This window comes from Metarhizium album (genome assembly GCF_000804445.1).
Source record: "Metarhizium album ARSEF 1941 chromosome Unknown scaffold_40, whole genome shotgun sequence".
Taxonomy (NCBI): Eukaryota; Fungi; Ascomycota; class Sordariomycetes; order Hypocreales; family Clavicipitaceae; genus Metarhizium; species Metarhizium album.
This window is the reverse complement of record NW_024467614.1, coordinates 3,515-27,983: the sequence shown is the minus strand read 5'-3', so window position 1 is coordinate 27,983 and position 24,469 is coordinate 3,515. Positions and strand designations below refer to the sequence as shown.

Genomic DNA, 24,469 nt, shown 5'->3' with positions numbered 1-24,469 from the left:
TCACCGGATCTGCCAGTTGCCATCGTCGGAATCGGAGTCCCCCCCTTCAACTTGGTCCTCGACGTCGAGGAGTGCCAATTGAACGAAGCGGCGAACCCAGGCTTCTTGGGCTGGGTCGAGGGCGCCCGGCTGTGCGTTGGGTACGCCTGCCTCGCGAGCGTCTTGCTGTGCTGCGTTGCCACGACCTGCTCCGTGATGATGGCCTCGGGCTGCTCGTGGCGCTGGCGGTCCGCGACGATGGGGGGCGCCTTGGGGAACGGGGTGATGATGCTGTGCTCTTCCTCGACCTTGGGGGCGGTGGTGCGCCTGGCCGCGTCCTCTGGCTGCTGGGGCGGGACGAGGAGGAGGAGGAGGAGGAGGAGGAGGCTGAGGAGGCTGATTGTCCATCAGGCGAAGGACGAGAGGCGCTTCTCTGGCAACAGCAACGGCGCGGGGATTCGCCTCCAGCGCCGCTTCGTTGTCCGCTTCGTTGTCGGACCCAGAGTCGTCGTCGGACTCGGGCTCTTCGACCTCGGGAACGATTCCCGCGAGATGCTCGCCCCCAACGGGCACCCCTCCTGCCTCCCGTCCACCAGCGTAGCCCAGTCCGACATCGTCTCCGTCGCCGGCCTCCAGCTCCCAAAGGCGCATGTAGCAAGATGTCACCTTGCCGTCAGACTGCGTATTAAAGTGCTTATACGGATTCGCAGGATCCAGCCACGCCGAGCACAGGTAGCAGAAATGCGTGTCGCATCGCGAGCAAATCATGTGATTGCACCCGTGGGTCTTTTGCGCATGCGCGTTACACGTAGGACATGGACTCGTGTGTAGTTGTAGATATTCCAGAGACGCCTTCTCCTCCTCCGCCAACTCCCCGTTGTTGCGTTTCGGTGCGCAGCGCACAAACTCGCCATGCCACGTGTGCAAACACCTGCTGCAGAATGCGAAGCCGCAGTCCTCGCAGACGGCCAGTAAATCCGCAGCATCGAATTTCTTGGCACTCGTCTTTTCGCCAACATGGTGGGCGGCGCCGTCCTCGGTGACCGTGCCGGGCGTCTCGTCGCCCGAGGATTCGGCAAACTCCAGCCCTTGTGGCTTTCTATGACGCTTCGAGCGGGCGGCTCCGTTGCACCATCTGCGCGGGCAGTAGACTGTGTTCTTGTCCGCCTCGAGCTCCGTCTTGTACTTGAGGGTCACGTAGCGCTTGACCAAGTCCTCGGGGAGACCGATCTGGAGGAGCTCGCTGGGGCTGATGAAGACCTTGGGTTTCCCCTTTGCCGCGGACGTTGACGGCGATGACGTTGCGCGAGCCCTGGCGCAATTTGGCGTCACGCAGCGGACCGCCGACAGGTTGCCCTCCTCGATGGCGTCGGCGTAGAAGTCCCGCAGGCATTGGAGGCAGAAGATGTGGCCGCAGTCCATCATCTTGTGGCACCTGGGGCCCTTTTTGGGGTCTAAACGCTCTGGTCAGCAACGCTCGCGCCCTCGTCCGAGTTTGCAGGCCTGGAAACGGCTCCAGAGGCGAGGCGTGGAGGTGCTCACCCAAGCATATCCCGCACTCAAACGTCTCCCTGTCAAAGGCCGCCTTCTTGGCATTGATATCGTGATCCAACACGGCGAGCTTGTGCTCGGCATCGACCTCGAGCGTGGACCCGGTCCCGACGGCGCCAAAGACATTCTCTGCCCCCCTCTGCAAGTGGTCAATGTACGCGTAGGCGACCATGTCCCTGCCTGCCTCCTCCCACAGCCGGGCCCCGTCGTCCTCGAGGGCGCGAAGCGTGGCGCGCGGAAGCCACTGCGGCGTGGTGGAAATCGTCACAGCAGGCGGCTTGCGCGAGGGGTACCCGTCAGGGAGCGTGATCCTCAGCGACAAGGGGGGCAGGTGAGAGACGAGAAGGGAATCGAGTGGTTCTGCGGCCATCGCGGCGGGAGCAGAGGCAGAGGCGAGGCCCGGGCGCTCATCCGGCGCCAAGCCAGACGACGGCGCTGGGAAGAGAATGGTGACCGGCTCTGCCGGGTCTACGGGAAGCTCCAGCTCAAACGTGAAGCGCGGCGGGGCCTCTCCCGGCGCGCCCAGGGGATGGGCGAGCGCGTGCCGTATCTCGGGGTATATCGCCTCGAGGGTCTCGAGCTCCATCAGCCGAGGGTCGTCGTCGTCGCCCGCGGTATCCATGGTGTCGTGTGCGCGCAACTGTGCGTGACGGGGTCACATTGTCTGAGCCGTCGCCGAAATATGTGAAATGCATGCCGCGGCTGGCTGGGGTCGGGCCGTGGCTATAAGCACGTCGTCGCGCAATGCGAGAGATACATCTGTTCACGGACCTTGTGCGGCCGTGGCAAGATCCGTGGCCCGAGGAGCCAACTCGGCGGCGCTTGAGCGGAATATATTCCCTCGACGGGACAGACCGAGCTCCGGGTCAAAAGCGAAGATGGAGAGCACCAGAGATGAATTGTATCGACGCAGTGATGGTGGGAAAAAATTCAAGTTTGAAAGTGCCGTCCGTCCGTCTCGGCTGTTGACCGTGAGCGTGAGCCGTATGACTCCCTCGAGGTTCCACCGCCCACTTCCCACTTCGTGCTTCTAGTCAAGGGCTCGCCCCTACGCAGGTGACATGTCCCAGCTTCGTTCAGCCTGTGCCGGTCAGGGAAAAAAACAAAAAAAAAAAAGAAAGCAGCCCGCGCAAGACAAAGGCAAAGGAGACTGAAGGCAAAGGAGACTGGGGAAAAAAAAATTGGTCAAAACACCCGTGTTGAAAATACAATAAAATCGCTTCCCGAAATGGCAACTCTGGCCTTTGACCCCACAAACCAACTACGGCAGGCGGTCGCAGATTCTGCCGCCAGGCACCATTGCCTGCCATTTGGCAGCCATCACGAGTCGGCGCTTCCGTACTCCTCAACACCTGACAAGGGGATCGGTTCCTCGCACCCCCAATCCCTTGGACCAGAGAGATACGGAGCATGCATCTGCGGCTTCTACTCCCCCGGCCCAACGACCATGCTCGACGACACCGCGCCGCTGGCGTCGCTATCCGTCACGCACGTGTACTATGTAGGTCTCTCACCCCCCCTCCCCCCGCGGTTGATCGTCCCGTTTGAAACCTACAATGCCGCCGGGCGTCGCAAACGACGTGCGTCTGCATGCGCGCCGTTCTCCCTCGAGCTTGCATGAAACGAAAAAGAAAAAGAAAAAGAAAAAGGAAAAAAGAGAAGAAAGAAAAAAGGAGAAAAAAGAAAAAAAAGAAAAAAAAAAGAACCCTCTCCCGCCGCATGGCTAACAAACGCCCTCCAGGACCCAGACGACCAAGTGTCCCTGCTGTGCGCGTACCTCGCCCTCCTCCCGCAGGCCCTCTGCATCGTGTACACCACCCTCATCCTGTCCACGCGCGAGATCGAAATCGTACTCATGTTCGCCGGCCAGCTGGGCTGCGAAGCGCTCAACTTCCTCCTCAAGCGGCTCATCAAGGAAGAGCGGCCGCGCAGGATCCACGGCAAGGGCTACGGCATGCCCAGCTCGCACGCGCAGTTCGTGGCATTCTGGAGCGTGTCCGTCGTCCTCTTCCTGCTGGTCCGGCACAGGCCGCACCCGCGCGCCAGCCCCGGCCCGGACTCCAAGGGCGGCCCGTTGCGGAACAGGCCGTGGTCGGTGCTCGAGAGGGTCAGCTTCTCGCTTCTCGCGGCCGCGGTGGCTGCCGCCACGGCTTGGAGCAGGATATACTTGAATTACCACACGCCCAGGCAGGTCGTCGCCGGGAGCATGGCCGGCGTCGTCGTCGCCCTGGCCTGGTTCGCCGCGACCTCGGTGGCACGGCAGACGGGGCTGCTGGCGTGGGGGCTGGACTTGCCCATTGCCAGGCTGCTGCGGCTGCGGGATTTGATTGTCAGCGAGGATGTGTGCCAGGCCGGCTGGGAGAAGTGGGAGCGGAGGAACAAGGCCAAGACGGGCTGACGCTGTTTTGTAAATGACCCTAGCGCCCATGATGGTTTCACACATGTCGTCGGCGATATTTTTGAATTTGCTGCTTCAAACATTTGTTGCTGGCAACGGCCATGCCGCCGGCACCCCGTGCCCTGCATCTGTACTGTACATGTCTTCTCTGGCGACGACATCCATGTCCCCGCGACCAATCGTCCAAACTTTCAAAAACGCCCAAGACGATACTGATAACGACTGTGACGGTCGTGTTCCTGACCGCTGTAGAGTTTCCAACCATACGAGGAAAACGCCTCTTGAACCTAAATGATTACACTTGAAAACATGTAATTGCCGCCTGTAGTAGAGGGGAGAAACGACATCTATGTGAAGTTGTCTTGTCCTCCCCGCTTCTCTCTTTTCTTTCTTAGATCCACTCGGCTTTGTCGACGCCAAGATAGCTCTCTGGAGAGTGGGAAGGGCCGGGCGGTCGCGCATTCGGACTGCCAATCTTGGCCTTGGTTTTGCTCGGCGTCCTATGGGGATTGTACGCCGCCGTACCGAGACGAACTTTCTCTGCCTCGGCCTCATTCACAGACGGATTTCCCGTCAACGCCAAGGGCACAGGCGGTAGTTGTTTATTCTTGTCTTGGTTTGAATTCTCATCCCTTGGGAGGTCGCGACCGTCTGACACCTGGGGAGCGGCCGCGCCTGAAACGAGCCGGCTCGGAGGCGTGGGTCGAGGAGATGGCGGAGCTTCGTAGTACGACTGGACGGCGGGCATGTCGTCAATGTTGGAGACTCGGAGGCCAATTGGGACGCTGGCAGACGAGCCCAGCGATGATCCCCGATTCCGTCTGCCGCCTGATAATCGGATGGCGGGAGGGGGAAGAAATTCGTCAGCAAATGGGTTGAGAGCCTCATCTTTGCTGAAAGGTATGTAGGCTGTGGCTGGGAGGATATACGTGGGCTTGTCGGAGACGGTGTCTCGCGGGACCATGTCGTAGGCAGAGGTCTTTTGAGTGCGTGTTTCTTGGGACAGGACAGGACCGGGAGTCGTAGTTGCCAGACCAACTGCGAGTGTTTTAGGCCTGCCGTCAGGATAGAGGCTACTCGCTCGGCGCTCAGGAAAAGACAATTGCCTAGGCACTGGCACGGGCTGCTCCATCTGCCTTGTAAAGATGAAGCCGGGTGGAATACTCGACTTGGGGCGCCCAATAAGCCGCCGCGAGTCAAACTCGAAGTAGCCCTTGGGGCCAAGCTTTCCGATCTTGCTTGACCGAAGCAGCACATACATTCCGCCGGTAACGAGGCCCGTTAGGTTGGACACCACAACGGTAGCCATGGACAATTCTGACAGCGCGGCTGCAGCTTGGACCTGATCTTTTACAGCCGCCACATAAAAGAACGGCGCCATGATGAACTGCAGTGAGAGTTAGAAAAGGCGAGGTATCAGAAAGAAAAGTCATCATCCCCGAGTAGACTTACAGCCGCCAGGGCACCCAGAGCCATGAACCACGCCATCCACGTTGCGGTAATTCTCTGCTGCTCGCCAATGCCCAAAACACGATACAGCCGCACAAATGTAGCGACACTTCCTGTGAGCAACATCACTCCAATTACAACAAGAAGGCTGAAGCAACTGATTCCCCATCTTCGAAGAAGGAATGCGAGCGAAGGTAAGCAGAAGTTGGGGGGTGTTTGGAGTTGCGTCAAAACGAAAGTCATAACCAGCCCGAGAAATATCCCAGCCAGACACGCTGGGACGCTCCATTTTGGCCGCGGGGAGAAAGGTTGGTATGGACGAAGGGCCTGGACTGCTGCCTCAAGCCCAAATGCGAATTGAATGTACGGTACAATAAAGAAGGCTGTGTTGGCAGAGCGAGGTCAGTTACATGCACAGCCATCCTTGCCAAGGACAAGAACATGTCATCTCACCTGGAAGCATCGCTTGTGATAGAGGCTTACAGCCCAGAACTAGAAGTGCATCCAGGCCAAACGACTGAATGGCAGCAAAGATGATCCCCTGCACCACGGTACCCAACGATAGCACAAAGGGGAAGACCTCAGCGGGGCCGAGGAACCTCCAAAAGAAAGGCCTCCTCTCAAACGTCAGTATTTGTACGCTTTTCAGTTTGTCGTCCCTACTTCAAGTCGTCAAATGCACTCACCTCAGCCTAAGGTTGGGGTCTTGTCTCCTCGCAGTCAGGTAACAATCCCAACAAATACCAAGCGCTGTCGTGGCACCAACCAGAGCATTGAAACAAGCCAGAATTACAAAAGATGTCCGTATTGACTTGGACGCCGCAAATGTGACCTCATTGATGAAAGCGGCCGAATTATTCCCTTGGAAGCCGAATCCATCGGCGGTAGCCTTGAGCTCCCCTGCCCTGGGCCATAATTCGAAAGAAGGTGGGACTGCCCACCTCCGGCCATGGTCATCCATTGAGGGCGAAGTCGAACTGGTGGCTACTTGAAATGCCGCAGATGAAAGATGTCCAGCTGACAAATGAATACTGGTGAAAGAAATCCCTTGTTGCCTGAACAGAGGAGGCACGACGCCTTGGCTCCGATAGCCAGCTGCCTGCTATTCGCCGCCCCTGGAGATCATCTATACTGCTGGCTGCCTCGACGGCCTCGAAGGTGATGAGGTTGTATACAGTCGGCTGGCGTCGTGTATAGGGGAGGCAAAGAGTCAAAGCAAAGTAACAGAACCCGGTTACTCGTAGAGACAAGTGATGGCAAGGAAAGTTGAAGGTTCGTTGAAGAGGGGCGCAGCCGGAGCCGTCCGGCGGAAAAAAGTTCAGGACCTCCGAAAAGAAACAAGAAGGTGTGAATTGTTGTTGATAATAACGGCTGTCCTGACAGCGGTTGTTTGGTTTTACGGGGATGACTAGCAGCATCCAGCAGAAAGATAGGATGGGATCAACCCAGTCGATTCGTACGAAAAGGCACGAATCGAGATTTAAACAAAACAATGAAAGAAAGATGAATGCAAACCATGTTTGACAAGCCAAACGCAATAAATGACTGCGGAGAAGAGCTGGGCGGGCAGGATGACGGCAAAACCCCGACCTCACAGAGGGAGGCGTAGCAGCCTGTCATAGTAAAGCTGGACCAGGGGATATATCCAGCACGGCAGCCAGGCACATCTCTTTTGTTAGAGATGATAACCAAGCCTGTCAGGAGTTTGCACGCAGACATGGTGACTGCCTAGCACGTACTGAAAAAGGGCTTCCGTCCTCCAACAAGGAGTCATCTTGTCACATCATCTGGCAGGGGAGCGGCGAAGCCACCGTGCCACAGCTTAGGCAGACAATGGTGTTGACTCCTGTGATTCAGAGGGGTGGGCTGAACGCTGCGCCTCTGTGTTTTGTTGCGATGATTCCGTCGCATCTCGCCCATGGCCGAGCGTCTAGCCACGCCTTCCAGGTGCTCCTTTTTGAACCTCTGTTAAACTAGTGATGGGCAGCTGTAGATGAAGCTGGCGGTGTAGCCCAGATTCCTGTCAGCATTCGACCATTGATTTGACTGTCTGCGTGAAGTGTTTACCTGTCGGTGCTGCGACCATGAAGCCGATATTTGCGCCTCGCCGGGGTATCCACACGTCATCTGTCAAATTTCGTTTCTGTTTCTTTTGCGGGCGGGAGCGGCGCGGCATGAATTGCTTCAGATACACAAGGTCAAACCCTGAGCCGCTTAACGGTATAAAACCTCAGAATGAGTGGTGTTTGACTATGGGAGCAATCTTGCAACAAGTCGGGGTTTCGAGCGAGGAAGCTGAAGTTGAGTACCCACTTAAATTGCGCCCAATAGGGAAGGCCCCACGCACGACTTGAATTCCATCCCGTCCACCCTCCAGAAACCGCAACTCTTTTTGAAACCGACAGCCAACGCCTTCGACTTATCGGGATTAGCCACGCCTCCTGTTTGCAGACCCAGAGTTGTCAACATCAGGCGAGAGCTGTCAACATCAGGCGACATGTCGTCAAGCACCGGCTGCGTATTGGTTCGCGGTGGGCCGGACCATACGCTGCTACAACCTCCAGCGTCCCGACTTCGTACTGACCTGTGGCAGCTTGCGTCGGGGTTTGCCCAGAAGACGTCGCGATACCAAGGCAATATCAGGTCTGCCGTACATGCCGATATGCAGGTTTCCTAGGATTCGGCCTGCAGCTCTTGTTTCCTGCGCGACAGCGATGCACGGACGTTAGTTGCGCAACACCAGCGGTCCCTAGAATCTAGGATTCTCACTGCGGCGTATGACCACCTCAGCCCAGGTCAGTCGGCGTTGCTCTTTCGCTCTTTCGCAGTTTCGAGGTCATGCTGCCGTCTGGGTGCCTCCAAGAACTGTTCAAGTGAAGCGGTTCAATTGCTCAGCCACTGTACCCCCGCAACGAAATGGTCGGATGAACTCTAGTCTCGTGGAGTCGTGAGTTTGGGTCCGGCATTAACGTCCCTTGGAGCCCACTCTCTCGTCGAACGACTGGCTCCTATTCGTCAGCCATAGGGCTGTGAAGCATCACTGAAACAGAAAGAATACGTACTAAGGGTGCTTATAAAAGGGGACGGAAAGCATCCAGACGCGCCACCTAGGCCCCAGGGACAGTTTGCTTGGTCTATTGCGTGCCATCTCAACAGCAGCCCCTGTGTATGGCTCACGAGTTCTCGGAGGAAGCCACCCGAGTCGTCTTGGACCAGCTGTCTGCGCCAAATCAGTAGCATGTCTTGAAGCGTAGCGTAGGATATAAAACTAGAAAGCATATTGTATTTGTCATTTGTCCATGTTTCTCCCGGCGGACAAGTGCCGAGGGCAGTATCTTGGGGTTCGCTTCTACCGTGGTCGGCATTATTCTCAACTCAGGTCACGGCTCGGGAGCTTCGTCCTCGAGGGCTAGCTTGGGTCAACTTCAGGTAGTATCCAGATGAATCCTCACGGATGAAAGGCTCTCCGAGGCTGAGTCAACTAGTCTCTGTTCGAATGATACTTCTACGAGTTCCAAGTGGCACAACGCTCAGCTCCACGACCCAACGAATATGTTGCCGGAGTCCTGAGGATTGGTTTCGAGAACGATGACCATGACGGCACTGGCGCCGGCGGTTACGGGCGGCACGCCACCAGCCTTTGTCGGCGTCGGTCTCAACCAGTCACTTGAGGCTGGCGAAGAGAGGCAGCTGTTGGAACCAACATGAACCGCATGGCAACGTCTATCGTCGGACCTCTCCAAAGGCCAGCAGCAGCCACGACACGGCACGGCACGGCAAAGTCCCAGAACGCCAAAGACCGGAGGTAAACGTCCGTCGCGGCATGGCCCCGACTACCTATTTGAGCAGGTACACATCAAAGGAGGCAGGCAGGGCAGGCAGACGATCGAGGCTAACTCCCCCCGCGCACAGCCGTGCGTCATTATGTCACCTGTGCCCCTCTCCAACGTGTGGCTGATGGAGCTAGGAACCTCCATCAGGAGATTGGTCTGAAAAGGTCAGTCACGAAGTTATCCCGCAATTTATGACGGCTTCTTTTTGTGGGTTCCCGTGCCTGCATAAGCTAGCAGCACCCACAAGCCACACCCACCTGACGTCATCCATTGCGCAAGCCACACCTCTGACGAAAGGCCGCCCAACCGCCCTGGATCGGCCGTTGACCACCGGCATCCATAACACCACACGGGCCATGTCCTCGGCGGTTTCGCAAAATATCCATGACGCAATGCCATCTACCATCTCATCATGTGAGAAGAAAACAGTCATTGCCGGGAAATGAGGGGGACCCTGCGGAAGCCTCCGTGAAACCGCGGTCTAGTTTGTGACGAAATTGTATATAAAGAGCCGCTAGACGGCTCTCCCATACCTCCTCTTCTCTCACTCTCGACATCAACACGACCAATCCCTGACCAAACCAAATCACTACTTGCCAATCAAGAAAAACATCCTACTCTACACTGAAAATGGATTCCCTCAAGCAAGGCGCCAACTACGTCTCCGAGACTGTCAAGCAGGCCACCAGCGGTGCCTCCAAGGAGACCAACAAGGAGGTTGCCAAGGACAGCAACGCCTCCCTCGGCACTCGGTATGACCACCCTCCTGACCAGATACTCATCTTCACCACTCGACGTGCAAGCTAACAGCAGCAGTGCTTCTGCTGCCAAGGACGCGCTTGGTGACAAGGCCAACGAGCACAAGCACGATGCCAAGGCCGAGGCTCACAAGCAGCAGATCTAGACGGGCTACTGAGGGGCCGGAAGAGAGGAACAGACTGTGCTTTTGAAATGACGTGGCATATCTATTATAGACCCCCTAGATAGTTGCAGTTCAATCAGTTCAAGCTATTGTTATTTATCTCGACGCTCTGACACGCACCGCGAGCCAAAACTACTTGCACAATGTGATGCCCGCGAGCCAAAACTACTTGCACAATGTGATGCCCGCGAGCCAAAGCTACTTGCACAACGTGATGCCCGCAACCCACATTTGCTTCGTCCGTGAAAACCAGCGGTCCCAACCCGTTCTAGTGCTTGCCGCAGCTGTGCCTGCCCGTCGTGAGGACTCCCCGCGTCCTCCCTAATTGCTCTTCTTGGCGGCGAGAGCGCTGAACGCACTCGAGATTTGGCAGTACGAGTACCACATGGCGTAGAGGGGGATGACGACCCAGAGACAGTTGAAGAAGACGAGATACACCCACATGTACATGAAGTTGCTGCCGTCGAGGTTGACGTTGCCGGTGAGCCACTCGGGGCAAAAGGTCATGAATCCTGATTCAACGTCAGCAAAATGCAAGAGTGGCCACGACCAAGCACGCGCCCGACGGCACGAACGTACCTCCGTAAAGCTCAGCAGTGGCGAGGACAACCATCCAAAAGTGCGCCCTTGGGCTCCCCCGGCTGATCAGGTAGCAGATGTACAAGGCGACAGGGCCGTCAAAGAAGACGGTCAGCAGCTCGAGACTGACGACGCCCTGGATCCGCGCGCCAAGGGGACAAGTCACCACGAGCAAGTCAGCTCAGCTCTTCAGTCACGGTTGGGAAGGAGGCGGCGGGCGTACCAGGTCTATCCCGGCCCATCGCTTGTCCGCCCTGGCGTACACCATCCACAGCTGGGCGAAGGGGTTGTCCCCGCCGCTCTGGGGGCCGTAGATCCTCTGGTCCTCGCGGCCGAGGAAGTTGGACGGCGTGGGGAACAGGCGGGCCGTGTCGGCGTCGGCCCCGGGCGCCACCCACGAGAAGAAGCAGTGGTAGAGGAAGCTGCCCTCGAGGATGAAGTGGCACAGCGCGTCGGCGAGGTGCCAGATGAAGAGGAAGCGGAGGGTGCCCGATGTTGACGCCGGGAGGACGGACTTGGAGGCGAGGTAGGCCGCGAGGACGATGGCGACGGTCGCGAGGAGCGAGATGATGGTCGTTTGGTCGAAGAGGTCGGGGGGCAGGTCGGCCATGGTGCCGGGCGGGAGGGTCGCGTGGGGGTGAGCGGCCGAGGAGAGGAGAGGAGAGGAGAGGAGTCGGCTGGCGGCTTGGAAAGGGAGGCGGCCGATTTGCTGGTGTTGGCTGCTCGTGAGGGCGCGCGCTGCGTTGGCTCTTCCTCTGTCGCTGAGCTGAGCTGAGCTTGAGGCGAGCTCCACCGAGTCTTCGTCCATGTGCGCTGACCCCTGAGCCACTTGGCCTAGTTGCCCCAACTTCTACTCCAAGGGGACCAGGCGCAATGCTCTCCGCCTCTCGTAGTACAAGCGGCAACTAGAGCTCCCGTCTCGACTCGCGACGACAAGGCATCGACAGCAATAAAAGGCCTGCAAAGCAAGCCTCATCCTTGACCTCGCAGCAGCACATTCGTCGTCTGTCAAACATTGTGTGCCCGTGTACAGGAAACCCGACTCCCATTTCCACCCTATATACCGACACGATGCTACTTTAAATCGTCAAGAATCATCTGTACACAACCGTCCACGGCTTCGTCAGATCCTGTGGTTTTGCCTTTTTCGAGCAGGCCAAATTCCACTCACTACAGACACTCCTAATCCCACTGCTTAAACTCCTTTTGTTTCTGTCTCGTGTTCCATCCCAGCTTTCCCCTGATGCTATTCACCCAGTCCTCGCTTCGCCGGCCCTCCGTCTGCACAGACGCGAACGGGAACCGACTCGCACTGATGGTCACATAGTCACCAGGCTTCATCTCGACCCGCTCACGGCCGTCAAAACTCGCCCACGATGCCGTTCGCGCGTCGTACGGCACGCCAACGCGGAGCACAATCGTATCGGGCAGAATGATTGGTCTGAATGACAGCGTGTGCGCACAAATCGAAGTCACCAGCATGACGGGGTTTTCGGGGTGACAGAGTGAGCCTCCGGCCGCGAGGTTGTACGCCGTGGATCCCGTTGGTGTGGACACGCACACGCCGTCCGCAAGGATGGAGGTGAAATGCTCGTCGTCTCCGAATATCTCAGTGTATGACATGGCTGGCACAGTCTGTTAGAGCGTCTGACACACACACAAGTACCCGTCGGTCAGAACAAGAGGGCGGCGCCTTACTTGGATTCGGTCCACGGTCCACGACGACTTCGTTTAGGATTTCATACGTGCCGTCGGGTCGATGAGTGTGTTCGTCCTCTCTCTCTTCCCCTATCAACTCCTCGACCAAGTCCCTGCGCCTGTGCAGATCGTCGTCGTCTTCGCCCGACTCCTTTTCGTCGTCAGGGTACTTTCGCCTGATGCTTCTCATCACTGTGCTTTCGAAACGAAGGCGCAAGCTGACAGTAACGCCCTTGTCAAACACGGACCCGAGTATCCTTTCGTGCTCTCCAAAGTCGAACTTGGTCAAGAAGCCCAAGCTGCCGAGGGCAAAGCTCAGGACGGGAGGGACGATGCGCTGGAAGAGCCAGCTGGCGTAGAGGACGGTGCCGTCTCCCCCAAGCGTAATGACAAAGTCAAACATGTGCGGCCGCGATCTGCACATTGTCTCGTCCCAGTACCGGAGTCGTCGTTCCAAACTCGCCCTTGCTGTGGCCAGGTCCACGGGGTAGCTCTTGGCGGCGTCGTCCAGAATTCCGGCCACGTCAAACTTCTTGTTCGTCTTCAACTTGTCTTGCACGTACACGACGTAATCAACGTCCCTTTCCTTGTGCAAAAGCCACTTGGTCAAGTCTCTTGTCTTGGGGATAAGATCTTGGTCGTACACCTTGGTGAGGAGGAAAATGGTCTTGACGTGAAAGCGGATCCGCATGCTGCTCAGTCTCCGGCTTAGTTCACGAACACCCCATGCCATGTCACTCAGCTGCTTCTTGGTGAGCATGCGGCTGTGAACATCTTCGTTTTGCGTCAGATCCAGCTGCGAGGCACTCTTGGACATGATGCGGGTCCAGGCCTCCTGGTCGGCCTGTCCAACTCGACCTCCCTCGAGACTAGAGACATCTACCTCGACACGCGAGCCTTGCCTGGGCTTGTGTTTAGATCCCAAAAGTCTGTCGTCCTTGTCCTCTTGTCTGGTCCCGTCGGCAGGGCTCTCATCGTGCTCATCGGGGCTGGCGTATATGGGATGGGCATGGTATCGTTTCTGACCAGAGTCGGAAACTGCGGCGTTGGCTCGGCGCTGGCTGTCCAGAAACTGATGGACGAGGCATTGGTCGCGCCTGGTGGTCGCAGGATGCCGGTGTGCATACGGCGGCACTACCTCTGATGCCACCAAAGAACTCTTTCGGCGGTATGGATTCGCGGGATCGAAAGTCACCTAGAGGCAGGGAACTCATTCGCACGGCTTGTGTCAGCTCTACGCGGCAGGAAAGGTGCGGCGGCCTCAATTGGGACGACGGGGACATTCGCACCTCCAAGGCATTGGTGTCGTCGTCGCTGTCGCCCACAGACACGTCGGCGTTCTTTTCCGCTTCAGCATAGGTTGCGTGCCTCGGCGGTGTCGCCTTGGCCCTTCGGCCTTTGTCGCCGTCGGCGTCGCCGTCGCCGTCCTTCATCGTTGGCAAGTCGCTTTGTCTCGTCGTCCTGCGGGGCGGCGGTGCTTCTGTCTCAAGATGGCGGGGTCCAAAGTCATCGAGCTCTATCGACCGCGGTACTCCGTACTCCGTGACATCCGAGCTGCGATCGGTCCAGGTGTGGCAGTCAATCGATCAGCTGCCCAGGGTGGTTGTCCTTGCGAGGCCTAGAGACAGGCCAACGTGCGACTGGTACGGCGAGGAGAGCATTGCCGAGGCTGACAAAGTTCACTTACAAGCAGAGGAGCTAGAGATGAAAGCGTACCTGTGGCATAAGTCATGATTAATGCCTGGCGCAGGCCACTGCCTCGTCGAGCTTGCCACCGCGGAATTCCGAATTCCGCCTCAAAGTTTTAGCGCGGGATTTGGTATCGATGGCCGCATCCAAGGGGCCTAGTAGCAAATAGCAAGTAGCAAATGCTGCATTGAATTGAATGCAAGCAAACGGCCGGCCCCACAGACAAGGTTTCCGTCGTCTCGTCCCCGACGTCACGAGAGGACAGGTCACAGGTCCCAGGACTCACTTCCTGCGAAGAAACTGCAGGCGGAGATTTGGCAAGCCAAATTTGTAAAGCACAGGACAGACCATAGATTGACCAGGTTGGATAAGGAAGTTTTCTGATTGCTCCTGAGGGCGCAGAGGAATGTACAAGCATACATCAGCCGTGTGAAAGGCAAACCATTCGGGTACCCGACGGGAGTGGGGGCGCGACAAAAGTCGTGTTATTCACGATTGATCCCTTGAGCATTGAGCACGGCGAAACTGCCGCAAATTGGACTCGTTCAACACAAAATCAGAGTGTCCACGTCAACATCCTCACTATAGCAGTCTCATGTACAACGGGACAATGGGAGAGGCATCCAGCCGTTTCCTGGACAACGTGGCAAAACCCGCTCTACCTCGGTAGCCCTTGCGCCAGAATATTTTATTTTCTCGAGGCAGTGGTACTACTAGATGACGATGCCTTCTTTCACAGTGCCGACTTCTCCTTGTCAGTTCTGGGAGTGAGGTACACCATCAAGGGATTCTTCTCCCACAGCGTAAAGGCTCGTTGGTTCAGCCACCCAGAACTCTCGGACGCAAGTTTCATGTCGAAATTATATACTACACGCGCGAGGATCAGTCGCATCTCGGCGTATGCCAAACTGCAGTCCGTTAGCATTGCTTTGCGTGTCTTTTTTTTTTTTTCTGCCATGTGAAAATCAGACGATCATGTGCGCGCGTTGAGGGACGATGGCAAAAAAAGACAACTGGGCAGGTGCGATGCTCACTTCCTGCCAATACAATTTCGCGGCCCGACGTGGAATGGCTGCAAGATCTTTCGGTTGTCGTTGGCAAACTTTGGGTCCCCCAAAAATCGTTCCGGATGGAAGTTGAAGGGATCCTTGAAGTGCTCTTCCATGTGATATACAGCCCAATGGTGGACGCCTACGACAGTCTGGTGTCGGGTAAGTACTCGTTTGCTTCGTTCATCTCTTGTCACATCCGTTGGGGGATAGATAAGCCACTCACACCTCGGGGAAAGAATGTCCCAGCAACAATTCCACCCTTTTCTGGAGTAATTCTTGGAAGCGAGGTTGCCACGGGTGGATAGATTCGCAGCGTCTCGTCTAAACAAGCCAGCATATAACGAAGTCGGCTGGCGGATTCGATGGTAATCTCGTCTTCACTGTCAAACGTCGATCGAACCTCATCGGTCAAGCGCTCAAGGGTGTGAGGATTGGATGCGAGCAGGTACGTGACACCAGAGAGGACTGTGGCCGTCGTCTCAGATCCTGCAATAACGAGCAGTGTGGAATTCGACTCTAACTGCTCCATCGACAGGTTCCACTCATCCTTCTTTTTCAGGAGCCCTTCTATCAGATCATCCCGATCACCACCTTCTATTCTTTTCTGCAACTTGGCCTTGTTGACCGTGTTGTGGAAGCTTTGCCTCTCAAGCGCCCGGTTCGGAAGCATTCGGTTGACGATGCGCTTCATCAAGGGATAATAATCTTCCACCTGGAAATAGACTCCCAGACGACTCAGCTCAAAAATACACTTGACCCATTCGTGGTAGTCGGAGGATTCCAGACAGTTGAAGGAGTCTCCAAAGGCTAAATCACCAATGATATCAAATGTGGTGAAATTGTACCACGAGTCCATGCGAATGGGGCTCTTGCCATTATTGTTCCACTGGTGTAGCCGTTTGATGAGGAGGTCGACAAATTGCAGGATACGGGGCTCCTGGGCTCTCATGGCCTTGTCAGAGAACCCGTGAGATAGCTGCCGCCGCAATGCGGCGTGTTCGTCCCGGCCTGAGTATATTATGTCCTGTGGCGTGAGTACAGCTCGGCCTGGTCGATAGAGGGGACGATACTTGGGAAACTCTTCGGCATTGTTCTTGTGTCCCATGATATCCCTCCAGGCCTCGGCATCACTGAAAGCAAGCTCATTCGGTGCAATGCGGACAATCGGCCCGTACTTCTTGTGCAGTTGAAATACGGTGACATGATGCTTTCCGCTGAGCAGAGACCGTAGGTAAGGGATTCGAGACATTGCACAGAACCGAGGTCCAGGGTATCTGCTTAAAGGATGCAGCCACAGGTTGTATATCCAGTAGCCTGCAGTATATGCAATGACCTACATCGGTTGAGTACGGAATGCCCAGAACACATTGTTCAAAATCATTGATCATTTAGGCGGAATACTGACACATAATGAAAAGACTCCTGCGATGAGCCCAAGCCGGCTTGCAACCTCAACCAGCTGTACCATGATTGCTGGGTATCATGCGCAACGCAGATCAAAGCGCAAGGGAACACGATAAATCACTGCCCTCGGATCCTCGGTGGTCGATGACGCTGTTTAAGAAGAATCGTCGTCGCTCGAATAGTTACGCACAAAAACTGTCCGGCCTGGTTTGCAGCCAATTCGTGATGTTGTGTGGCTTCAGACGTGAATGCTCTTGAGGAGGCAAAAATGTCTACATGGCCGCGATATATCTCGCCGGCATTCTATTTATACCGCTAATCATGGCGCAATCTTCTCTGCAGCTCTTCGGTGAACGAATACCGGCGACCAAGTCTTTGGTCCGCCTCTTGATGTTGACGCGGTCATGCGGACAATCCGCTTGAGACGCTCCCGCTATGATTTGAAACCGGTGCTGCTAAGTGGGTAGACGCTTGCGGAGTTTCGCGTGGATGGACAACGCTAACGAACTAAAAATCCGTACAGGCGGTGTGATTTGGGGACTGACGTTGCATCCTCAGTTGTGCAGTCCTCTCGGAAAGTGAGTAACCGCGAGCTGGGCTTTGTGCCTGCTCACACCGAGACCTGATCAATGCTGATTGTCTAGTCAGTTTGTCAATCTGGAATGGGGTACGGAGGGCACGTATTCACCGGACGGGCTTGTCTCAGAGTAATCCATCAAGCATACTATTTACATCTCATACACACAGCAACATCCACCAGGTGCTGGCCAGAAGCATGTTGCTGAGCACGCAAATTAGCAACATAGGACTTTGGTTCCGCCTAGATGAGTTCCGTGAGTCGCCAAGGATAAACAACTAGCGGCTACAGACGAAAAAGGGCTCGCTCGAATGACTGGAATGACTTTTCTCGGCCCTCCCCGATGAACCCAAGGACCCGAAAACCCGAAAGCATTTAGGGTGGAAATTGCTCCGTATCAATATTCGGAGCGTGCCTGCCTGCTGAAACGTGAACTCGAAGGCACGGGCACCGTAGCCATGATAAACTTTTACCTCGAAAATTACAAAAGTGCCAGAAGCATTAGCCGGGATCTTGATTTTGCTCCTTGTCTTAAGGACCATAGTATGGGTAGAACTGTGGTCTGGAGGAAGTATCTCAAAGCTGCAACCAACGCAACTCTCACATGGGTGCCTCCAGAAGCCATTTGGGTAGGGAATACTCCGAGTGCTCAGCAGGAGGAAACTCCGCCATCTGCGCGTGATTCCCCGCCAACAATATTGAGTAATGACATGCCTCCCGCATTGGAGTCTAGGCAACTCCCGACGGTCTTGGTGGCGCGGCGTGACTCCGGTTGGACGGTTTGGCATGCTTCCGAACATGGCCGCCACAAGGGAGGCGATGACTGATGGGGCAAGGCAAAGGCAATCAATGGTCACCGAAAACCGGCGATGGAGATTTGGCCAAGTCTTCAGGGAATGCTCCACCCATGGGTTACACTTACTCGCATTGGGAGGAAGCGTTTCGCGTCTCTTCACGGGAAATACCAGCTTCAAATTGCGCCTTCAAATATAGGGATGGCGAACAGAGGTGTTTCCGAGCACAGGTGCCCTCGAATAGAGACAGCACGGTCAGCTGTGCTTATATACTCAGCACAGCAGATATGCGTTTGAAATGCTCGGCAAACAGGAACTGCTCTTGCTGAGGGGAAATATCCCATATGTCTTCAGCAAAAGGTGTCAGGCCGGCGTGGCTCACCGAAGGTAGCTACAGCCTACATGGCTATACTGGACGAGCAGCAGCACAGGTTACTCACTACTCCAGACCACGGCGACAAATTGACGAAACGAGGACGTATTATACAAGCCATCGGGTCCAACCCGTCGTCAAGTCCCATTCCATTGCCTTGAAACTCGAGCGCACAAACAAGTCAGCTACCACAAAATCAAGAAACAAGCCCTGGGATTCTGTCAGGACTCGTCTCTCCCCACCTTTGCTAGTCGGGGCTCCCCGGGCGGTGCAAACGGCCAGGGTAGACACGTCACAACCCGACCAACAAGGCCGGACCACGAAGACGACACCGCCTTCAAACACACAGGCAGTGTGTATTTGGAGGTGAGCCCCTTTGGTCATGATGCCAATAGGGTCGGCAGCCTGGTACATGTTTCAACGCCACCATTGGCAATAATCAACCGCTGAGATCCGACGAGTAATTAGTGATTCCATGCACATGGCCCAAACATGATTACGGAGCACTACTATTAGATACAACCCGCCACCAACACTTTGTTTCGCGATAATATAATCAACATGCAATTTATTACAGCTCGGGAAAACCAAGGACCGATAAAGCATGCAAGTTTCAACCACCACCACCACCACACCACCTCTCTCTGCTGTCGTGTCCCACTTGAACCTCGTTGCTGCAGGTCAAGAAAAGCAGATATCTGACGTCACCAAAAAAAAAAAAATGAAGCATCTCATCCTTGTTGGAGCGTGCTACCTAGACACAATCCTCAGGCAAGTCATCCCCCCCCCTGCTCGACGAGCCACTTGCTCATATTGACATACCCTGCAGCGTGCCTCACTTCCCGCAAGAAGATGCCAAGCTCCGGGCGACGAATCTCAAGACTCGCAGGGGAGGCAACTGTCCGAACTCACTCGAGGTGCTCCAGCAGCTGATTACAGATGAAGACGACACGCAACTACACTTGGTGTCGTGTCTGCCGCGCCACGATTGCCCCAGCACCAGGCGAGTCATCTCGTCGTTTGGACGAGATACCACGGTCAGTTTCCAGCATTGCCTGTATCGGGAGGAACATACGGAGGCTGCGAGCAGCTACATCATTAGGAGCCAGCAAAACGATAGCCGGACTATTGTCAACTACAACGCGTTGCCGGAAATGACGTGTGATGAGTTTGCCCAGATTGCAGACGGCTTCAAAGGGCAGCAGCAGACCTGGTGGCACTTCGAGGTGAGTACCGACTTTTGTTCCTTTTGCTACAAGATCTGGCGCCTGTACTGTAGTATTTCTGTCTGCAGAGGAGCTGTGACTGATGACTTTTGTTTTGCTTTCTGCACCCGGGGGGGAAACAACAGGGCCGCATCCCAGACACAACCCTCACATGCATGCGTCTACTGCGACGGGAGCTGCCCCAAGCAAACATCAGCGTCGAGATCGAGAAGCCGGGCAGAGAGGGGCTAGGGCAACTCGCGGACGAAGCGGATGTTGTGTTCTACTCCCGAGCGTGGGCAGAGGTGAGATAGCCCTGGCAGGTTGTACTCAGTCCTCTCTCGTCGTCTCATCAACCTATTCTTCCTTGTTTTCTTTTCTTTTTCTTGTCTTTTCTTTCCCCCGCCGCTTCTGCTGCGCCCTCGCCTTACTCAGACACAATGCCTGAACGACCATGCTGATTGATGACTGATGGGCAATCATATGTAATGTCCAGAGCCGAGGACACGAGTCTGCTAAAGCATGTCTCACAAAGGAACGCCTTCGCCGAGGGTAAGTTACACCCCATGGCGAGAACCCGCCCTGCAGGTCTTTTCTTTTCTTTTTCTTTTTTTCGGGTCCCTCCCTTTCCACCGATTCGGCTGACTTGGCCTATGCAGTTCACTTGGATTGTGCACTTGGGGTGCCGACGGGGCGACGGTCATGTCTCGGGCAACCGGAGCTTGTCTCCACCGGCCCGTGGAGAGTGAGTTTGGCCAAATACCTGTCGTAGAGTGAGTTCCAACTCGTCAGGCGTTTTCGCAGAGACTCTCGTGCGACATCAGAGAGTGGGAGAAATGCCGATTCCCCCAGGAGGCGCACGCCTACGATTTGCGCCACGGTCGCGTTGCCTGTCAATGCTAACTGGAGGGTCTCCTCGGCTCCTACTTGGCAGTTCTGTCGGTGCTGGCGATGCATTCATCGCTGGGATGCTAGTCTGCCTGATACGCAATGACTGGCCCCTGAGGGACATCGGCAAGGCCACGTCCTTTGCGGTAAGACTAGCGACACTGAAAGTCCAGAGAGAAGGTTTCGGGGGCCTTGGGTTGGATATTGCGTCGCGATAGCCAATTCTGCGAATTTTCTCGATTCCCCATCTGTTGGCAGATGGGGCAAGGCAAGGAAGGGTAAGGGTGCTGCTAGACAAGACAAGACAAGACGCGGCTGGATTCTGACGGCCACTTGTCTCTCTGTCGTGCTCTGTTCTGTCCCGACGGAGTACGGAGTAGGGTGTGGGAAGAAGCAAGGGCACAAAAAGGAAGCACCCAGGGTCAGGCCACGCAGGGGAGTGTTGCCAGACCAGACAGAGTGAGGCATCTGGAACCCAATGCTTATTACTACTTATAGATTGGGTAGGACAAGCAACGTTAAAATAAAGATGTGAAAATTAGCCTTGCAAGTCATTGGAACTCGGCACACCTCAAGTTGACGGGATTGAGTTGCCCAACTCAAGAATCATCACTGGCTAGCGATGTCGCTAGGCGTGGCCAAGGAGTCGCAAGCCCAAGAGTTGGCACCACAGTCGCTGCCTCGCGTCTTCCTTGCCTGCCCTTTTCCTTTTCTTTTTCTTTTTTTTCTTTTTTTTTCTCTACAGAGTACTTCCAGTGCTTCCCGAGGCCACGGGCCAAACAAGACCCTGTCCTGTCCAATGCGGGCGATAAGTCCTCGTCGCTACGTCTGGGTGCTGGCAGCGGTCTCTGTACGCTCTGCAAAGTCACTGCCACCCCTACTTCTCCTCTCGTGCGGCCTTGACTCTCTCGTTCACCCCGGGATGCAGACCTGCACTGTGGCAACATGGGTAAGCCCAACGCGGCAAACTATACGTTACTCCGTAACCCGTCAGCAACATGGGCAGGCGGACTAGGCTCCATCTCTTGTGCGTGTTACTGATTTCGCATCCTTTGATGGCCTTGTACGTCTTGTGTTAGTCGTCGTCGTCGTCGTCGTCGTCGTCGTCGTCGTCAAGGCCCGAGGTCCAAGAGTCTTTCTTCCTAGGTCAAGGACGGGGCTCCAGCTCCGGTGGTCCCGTCCACAGCTCCTATGGGTGAGTTGAAGCAACATTTGCCGTGGGGCTGCTTGCTGTTCGCCCTCGACAAGTGTCTCGTTGCGAGCAACTGAAGCATTTTTGTCCGGCTGGCCGTGGAGGATGATGCATGGCGAATGGATGCCAATGCCTCGCGGGGACCGCAGCCCCGTCAATACGGAGTACTCGTTCGTGTTGGCTCATCATGGTTGGCAGTTGACCTCCTTATTTGTCTGTGGCCATGTTGCACCAGACACGCCTGATGAACCAGGCGCGTCAATCATCCAAATCGCTGCTTGCGGCTTTTGGAGCCACAGGCCACAGCACCCGGGCAAGGAATGGATGGGTCAGCGAGCATGCAGGGGGTGTCGTTTCGACCAAGGCCCTGATGTCGTACCTGGATTGTTGGGGCTTTGAGATTGATTGACCAGCAGTCTCTTGTGGGCAGTCAAGCACAGCGAAGCGAGTCTTCTCGTCCAGACTCTGGGGCTCCTCCGCGTACGAGATGCCCAGGCGATGATGGTATGGCAGCTGTAGCAGACAAGTTCCCGACGGCAGCCCAGCCGGGTACAGCAGACATCAAGGCTGGATCAGATTTCCGATTGCAAAAAAACAGACCCAACCGGCTGACAGGCATTGCAAGACCAGACCAGCCCACGACGTTCTTCAGCACACATTCTGCCAGCGGGAACGAAGTACGTATGCTGAACCAAGGGGAGCCTGAGTGTGCCGTCTAGCCTTCGGGTCAGTGACTTGCATGATTTGAAATGAAGAACACGCCAGTGGAAGGAAGCTCTGCAAATGTACTTGCTCCGTTTCCGAGTGCAGATTGCAGATGGCGTTGCATCTACTCCGTACAAAAAACAATCCCCCAAGAGTGTGGGGGCCAAGTCATGTATAAACATAAATAAATGTACTCCAACTCGTACTAGAGACATACCTTCCTGCTTGCCCATCCCAAGTTCAATATAACACAACGGGAGAGACCTTGATTTTGACTCTCCAAAAAGGCCAGAGTTTGGCCGACCAGAAAGCAAGGGGTGTGTGTGTTGCCTGGCCGGGCCCAGGAGAGAGAGAGACATGTGGAATTCATGCATTCACTCACAGGCCCGAGGGACGAGTCAAGTTCAAAGCGGCCTTTGCGTCGTGTTCTAACAATAGCCCGGCCATCACAACCCGAAGATTTGGAAGCTGGGGCGTGTGCGTCAGAGGGAGAGTGTGTGTGTCTGAACCTCGTCCTTCGGTCTCCGACTGCCTGCCCAACGGGCCTCGTGGATACGGACATAATACCACGGAGCCAGGACGGAGTACTCCGTATTGCGGAGCACAATGCTGCTCTGTAGTCCAACTCCGTACAGCACTTTGGGGTGAAATTGTGAAAGCAAGATCAACCCCTGGCCAGTCCCTCCATCCGTCTCAGATGTACGTACGGAGTACTACATCCATGTCCAAGCATGATGGTGCACGCGGTGTTGAATCCCGAGAGGTAACCCTTGGCTTCGGTACGTGTGCTGACCAGCCTCAGTACTACTACTCCGTCGTTACTCCGCATTTTAAAGTGAACCTGATGCCCTGATTGAGTTGGCTGAGCCGAAGAGCATGCATCGTGAAGCAACCCTGCGTGGCAATGTACATACTGTGCATGCTTGGTGTTTCTCCCACCATTACTAGCACCTTGTCCTCATGTAAACTATCGAGATTTGCCGAGCTCGTTTTTCTCATGAAAAGAAGAGAGAGCCCTTTCCATGTGCTACTTGCGAGTCGCCCAGGACAAAGTCATCGAGTGTAGCCGTGTGCTACGCTAGCTAGGACTTGTACTCTGCAGGGCGTTGGTTTTCACGACAGCCGTGTCATTTCTGAGAGATCAGCGATTCCGGGTGCCTCGTCAAGCGAAAAAGGGAAAAAAATGAATGAAAGAACCATGGCTAATGTCCACCGTTGGTGCTGCCTCCTTGGAGCCCCTTGCTGCATACCAGCCAGGGCTGCCGTCGTGTCTCGGCAAAAGACAAGAGATTGCCACAACCGAGCTTCCTTTTTTTTGTCGTGGTATGTACTCCGTATGCGTTTCTCGTTGGCCAGACTCCTTGATTATTTCCCCGCAACGGAAGAGATGCCATCATCCACCGCCATGCACTATGAGACTAGGCCAGACTGCACAGCATGCTCACGCAACGCTCCGTGGAAGGGTTTGCTGACAGCGTGATGAGGCAACACCAGTCTGTTGAGAAACACCCATGTGGCCCACTCCTCGATCATGGCTTTGGGGGCAGCTTCGAACTCGACGTGACCCTCTGGCTCCTTGCTCAGAGATCGAGGCACGTATTGTTGCCTGCCTGCTTGTCCCAGAATACGCGAGGATTTTTGGCCCGAAAAGCACGTAAGATCCCGCCAATTTACTTCGGGTTCATTGTCGACTTCTTGGGAGACATACCACTACGAGAATGCAGATGACCCGACTATTGCTCGCCTACCTCAGCTGACCTAACTATTGTAGTTGACCTGACCTGACTATTGCTATAGGGCGCCTACTACTTTCTAATTAGCTAGAAGTTAAATTGCACTTATAAAGACTACTATTAATAATTAAGAAATATATATAGAGAGTAGAGTTTTTTCCTCTATTAATACTTAGTAAGATTCTCTTTTAAATATATTATAAATTTAACTAGAATTAAATCTTAATTTAATCTTAATTTAATTTAATCTAGTTTTTTAACTTTACTATACTTTTCTTTCTTTATTAACTATTATAATAAATATTCTAGTTAGCTTGCTTAGAACTAAAAATATTAATAATAATTATAAACTTCTAGATCTTTATAATAAATTTATCTCTAATAGTAATAATAGTAGAGATATTAATTCTATACTTTTATAAAATATTTAAGCACTAAAAGATATTCT

At 54.9% G+C, this 24,469-nt stretch overlaps 7 protein-coding genes across 7 annotated transcripts; 2 read left to right on the top strand and 5 right to left on the bottom strand.

The window, feature by feature from the left end:
* Window positions 1–2,152, bottom strand: MAM_07972 (RING finger protein; the record flags this gene model as incomplete). Its single annotated transcript, XM_040826770.1, has 2 exons — window positions 1–1,433; window positions 1,522–2,152. The coding sequence occupies 2 exons, from the start codon at window positions 2,150–2,152 to the stop codon at window positions 1–3; spliced, it is 2,064 nt and encodes a 687-aa protein (XP_040675198.1).
* A 606-nt stretch (window positions 2,153–2,758) lies between these two features.
* MAM_07971 (dolichyl pyrophosphate phosphatase) lies at window positions 2,759–3,928 on the top strand (the record flags this gene model as incomplete). Its single annotated transcript, XM_040826769.1, has 2 exons — window positions 2,759–3,031; window positions 3,272–3,928. The coding sequence occupies 2 exons, from the start codon at window positions 2,759–2,761 to the stop codon at window positions 3,926–3,928; spliced, it is 930 nt and encodes a 309-aa protein (XP_040675197.1).
* Window positions 3,929–4,319: 391 nt separating this feature from the next.
* On the bottom strand, window positions 4,320–5,503 carry MAM_07970 (uncharacterized protein; the record flags this gene model as incomplete). The annotated part of the gene is made up of 2 exons (XM_040826768.1): window positions 4,320–5,315; window positions 5,381–5,503. 2 exons carry the CDS (start codon window positions 5,501–5,503, stop codon window positions 4,320–4,322), a joined length of 1,119 nt encoding a protein of 372 aa, XP_040675196.1.
* Window positions 5,504–9,840: 4,337 nt separating this feature from the next.
* On the top strand, window positions 9,841–10,114 carry MAM_07969 (glucose repressible protein Grg1; the record flags this gene model as incomplete). Its single annotated transcript, XM_040826767.1, has 2 exons — window positions 9,841–9,962; window positions 10,021–10,114. 2 exons carry the CDS (start codon window positions 9,841–9,843, stop codon window positions 10,112–10,114), a joined length of 216 nt encoding a protein of 71 aa, XP_040675195.1.
* A 339-nt stretch (window positions 10,115–10,453) lies between these two features.
* MAM_07968 (Emopamil-binding protein) lies at window positions 10,454–11,519 on the bottom strand (the record flags this gene model as incomplete). Its single annotated transcript, XM_040826766.1, has 3 exons — window positions 10,454–10,644; window positions 10,712–10,847; window positions 10,935–11,519. 3 exons carry the CDS (start codon window positions 11,517–11,519, stop codon window positions 10,454–10,456), a joined length of 912 nt encoding a protein of 303 aa, XP_040675194.1.
* Window positions 11,520–11,893: 374 nt separating this feature from the next.
* MAM_07967 (uncharacterized protein) lies at window positions 11,894–13,842 on the bottom strand (the record flags this gene model as incomplete). The annotated part of the gene is made up of 3 exons (XM_040826765.1): window positions 11,894–12,336; window positions 12,410–13,604; window positions 13,699–13,842. 3 exons carry the CDS (start codon window positions 13,840–13,842, stop codon window positions 11,894–11,896), a joined length of 1,782 nt encoding a protein of 593 aa, XP_040675193.1.
* Window positions 13,843–14,831: 989 nt separating this feature from the next.
* Window positions 14,832–16,399, bottom strand: MAM_07966 (cytochrome P450 ClCP1; the record flags this gene model as incomplete). The annotated part of the gene is made up of 3 exons (XM_040826764.1): window positions 14,832–15,006; window positions 15,133–15,299; window positions 15,374–16,399. The coding sequence occupies 3 exons, from the start codon at window positions 16,397–16,399 to the stop codon at window positions 14,832–14,834; spliced, it is 1,368 nt and encodes a 455-aa protein (XP_040675192.1).
* Window positions 16,400–24,469: the final 8,070 nt, after the last annotated feature.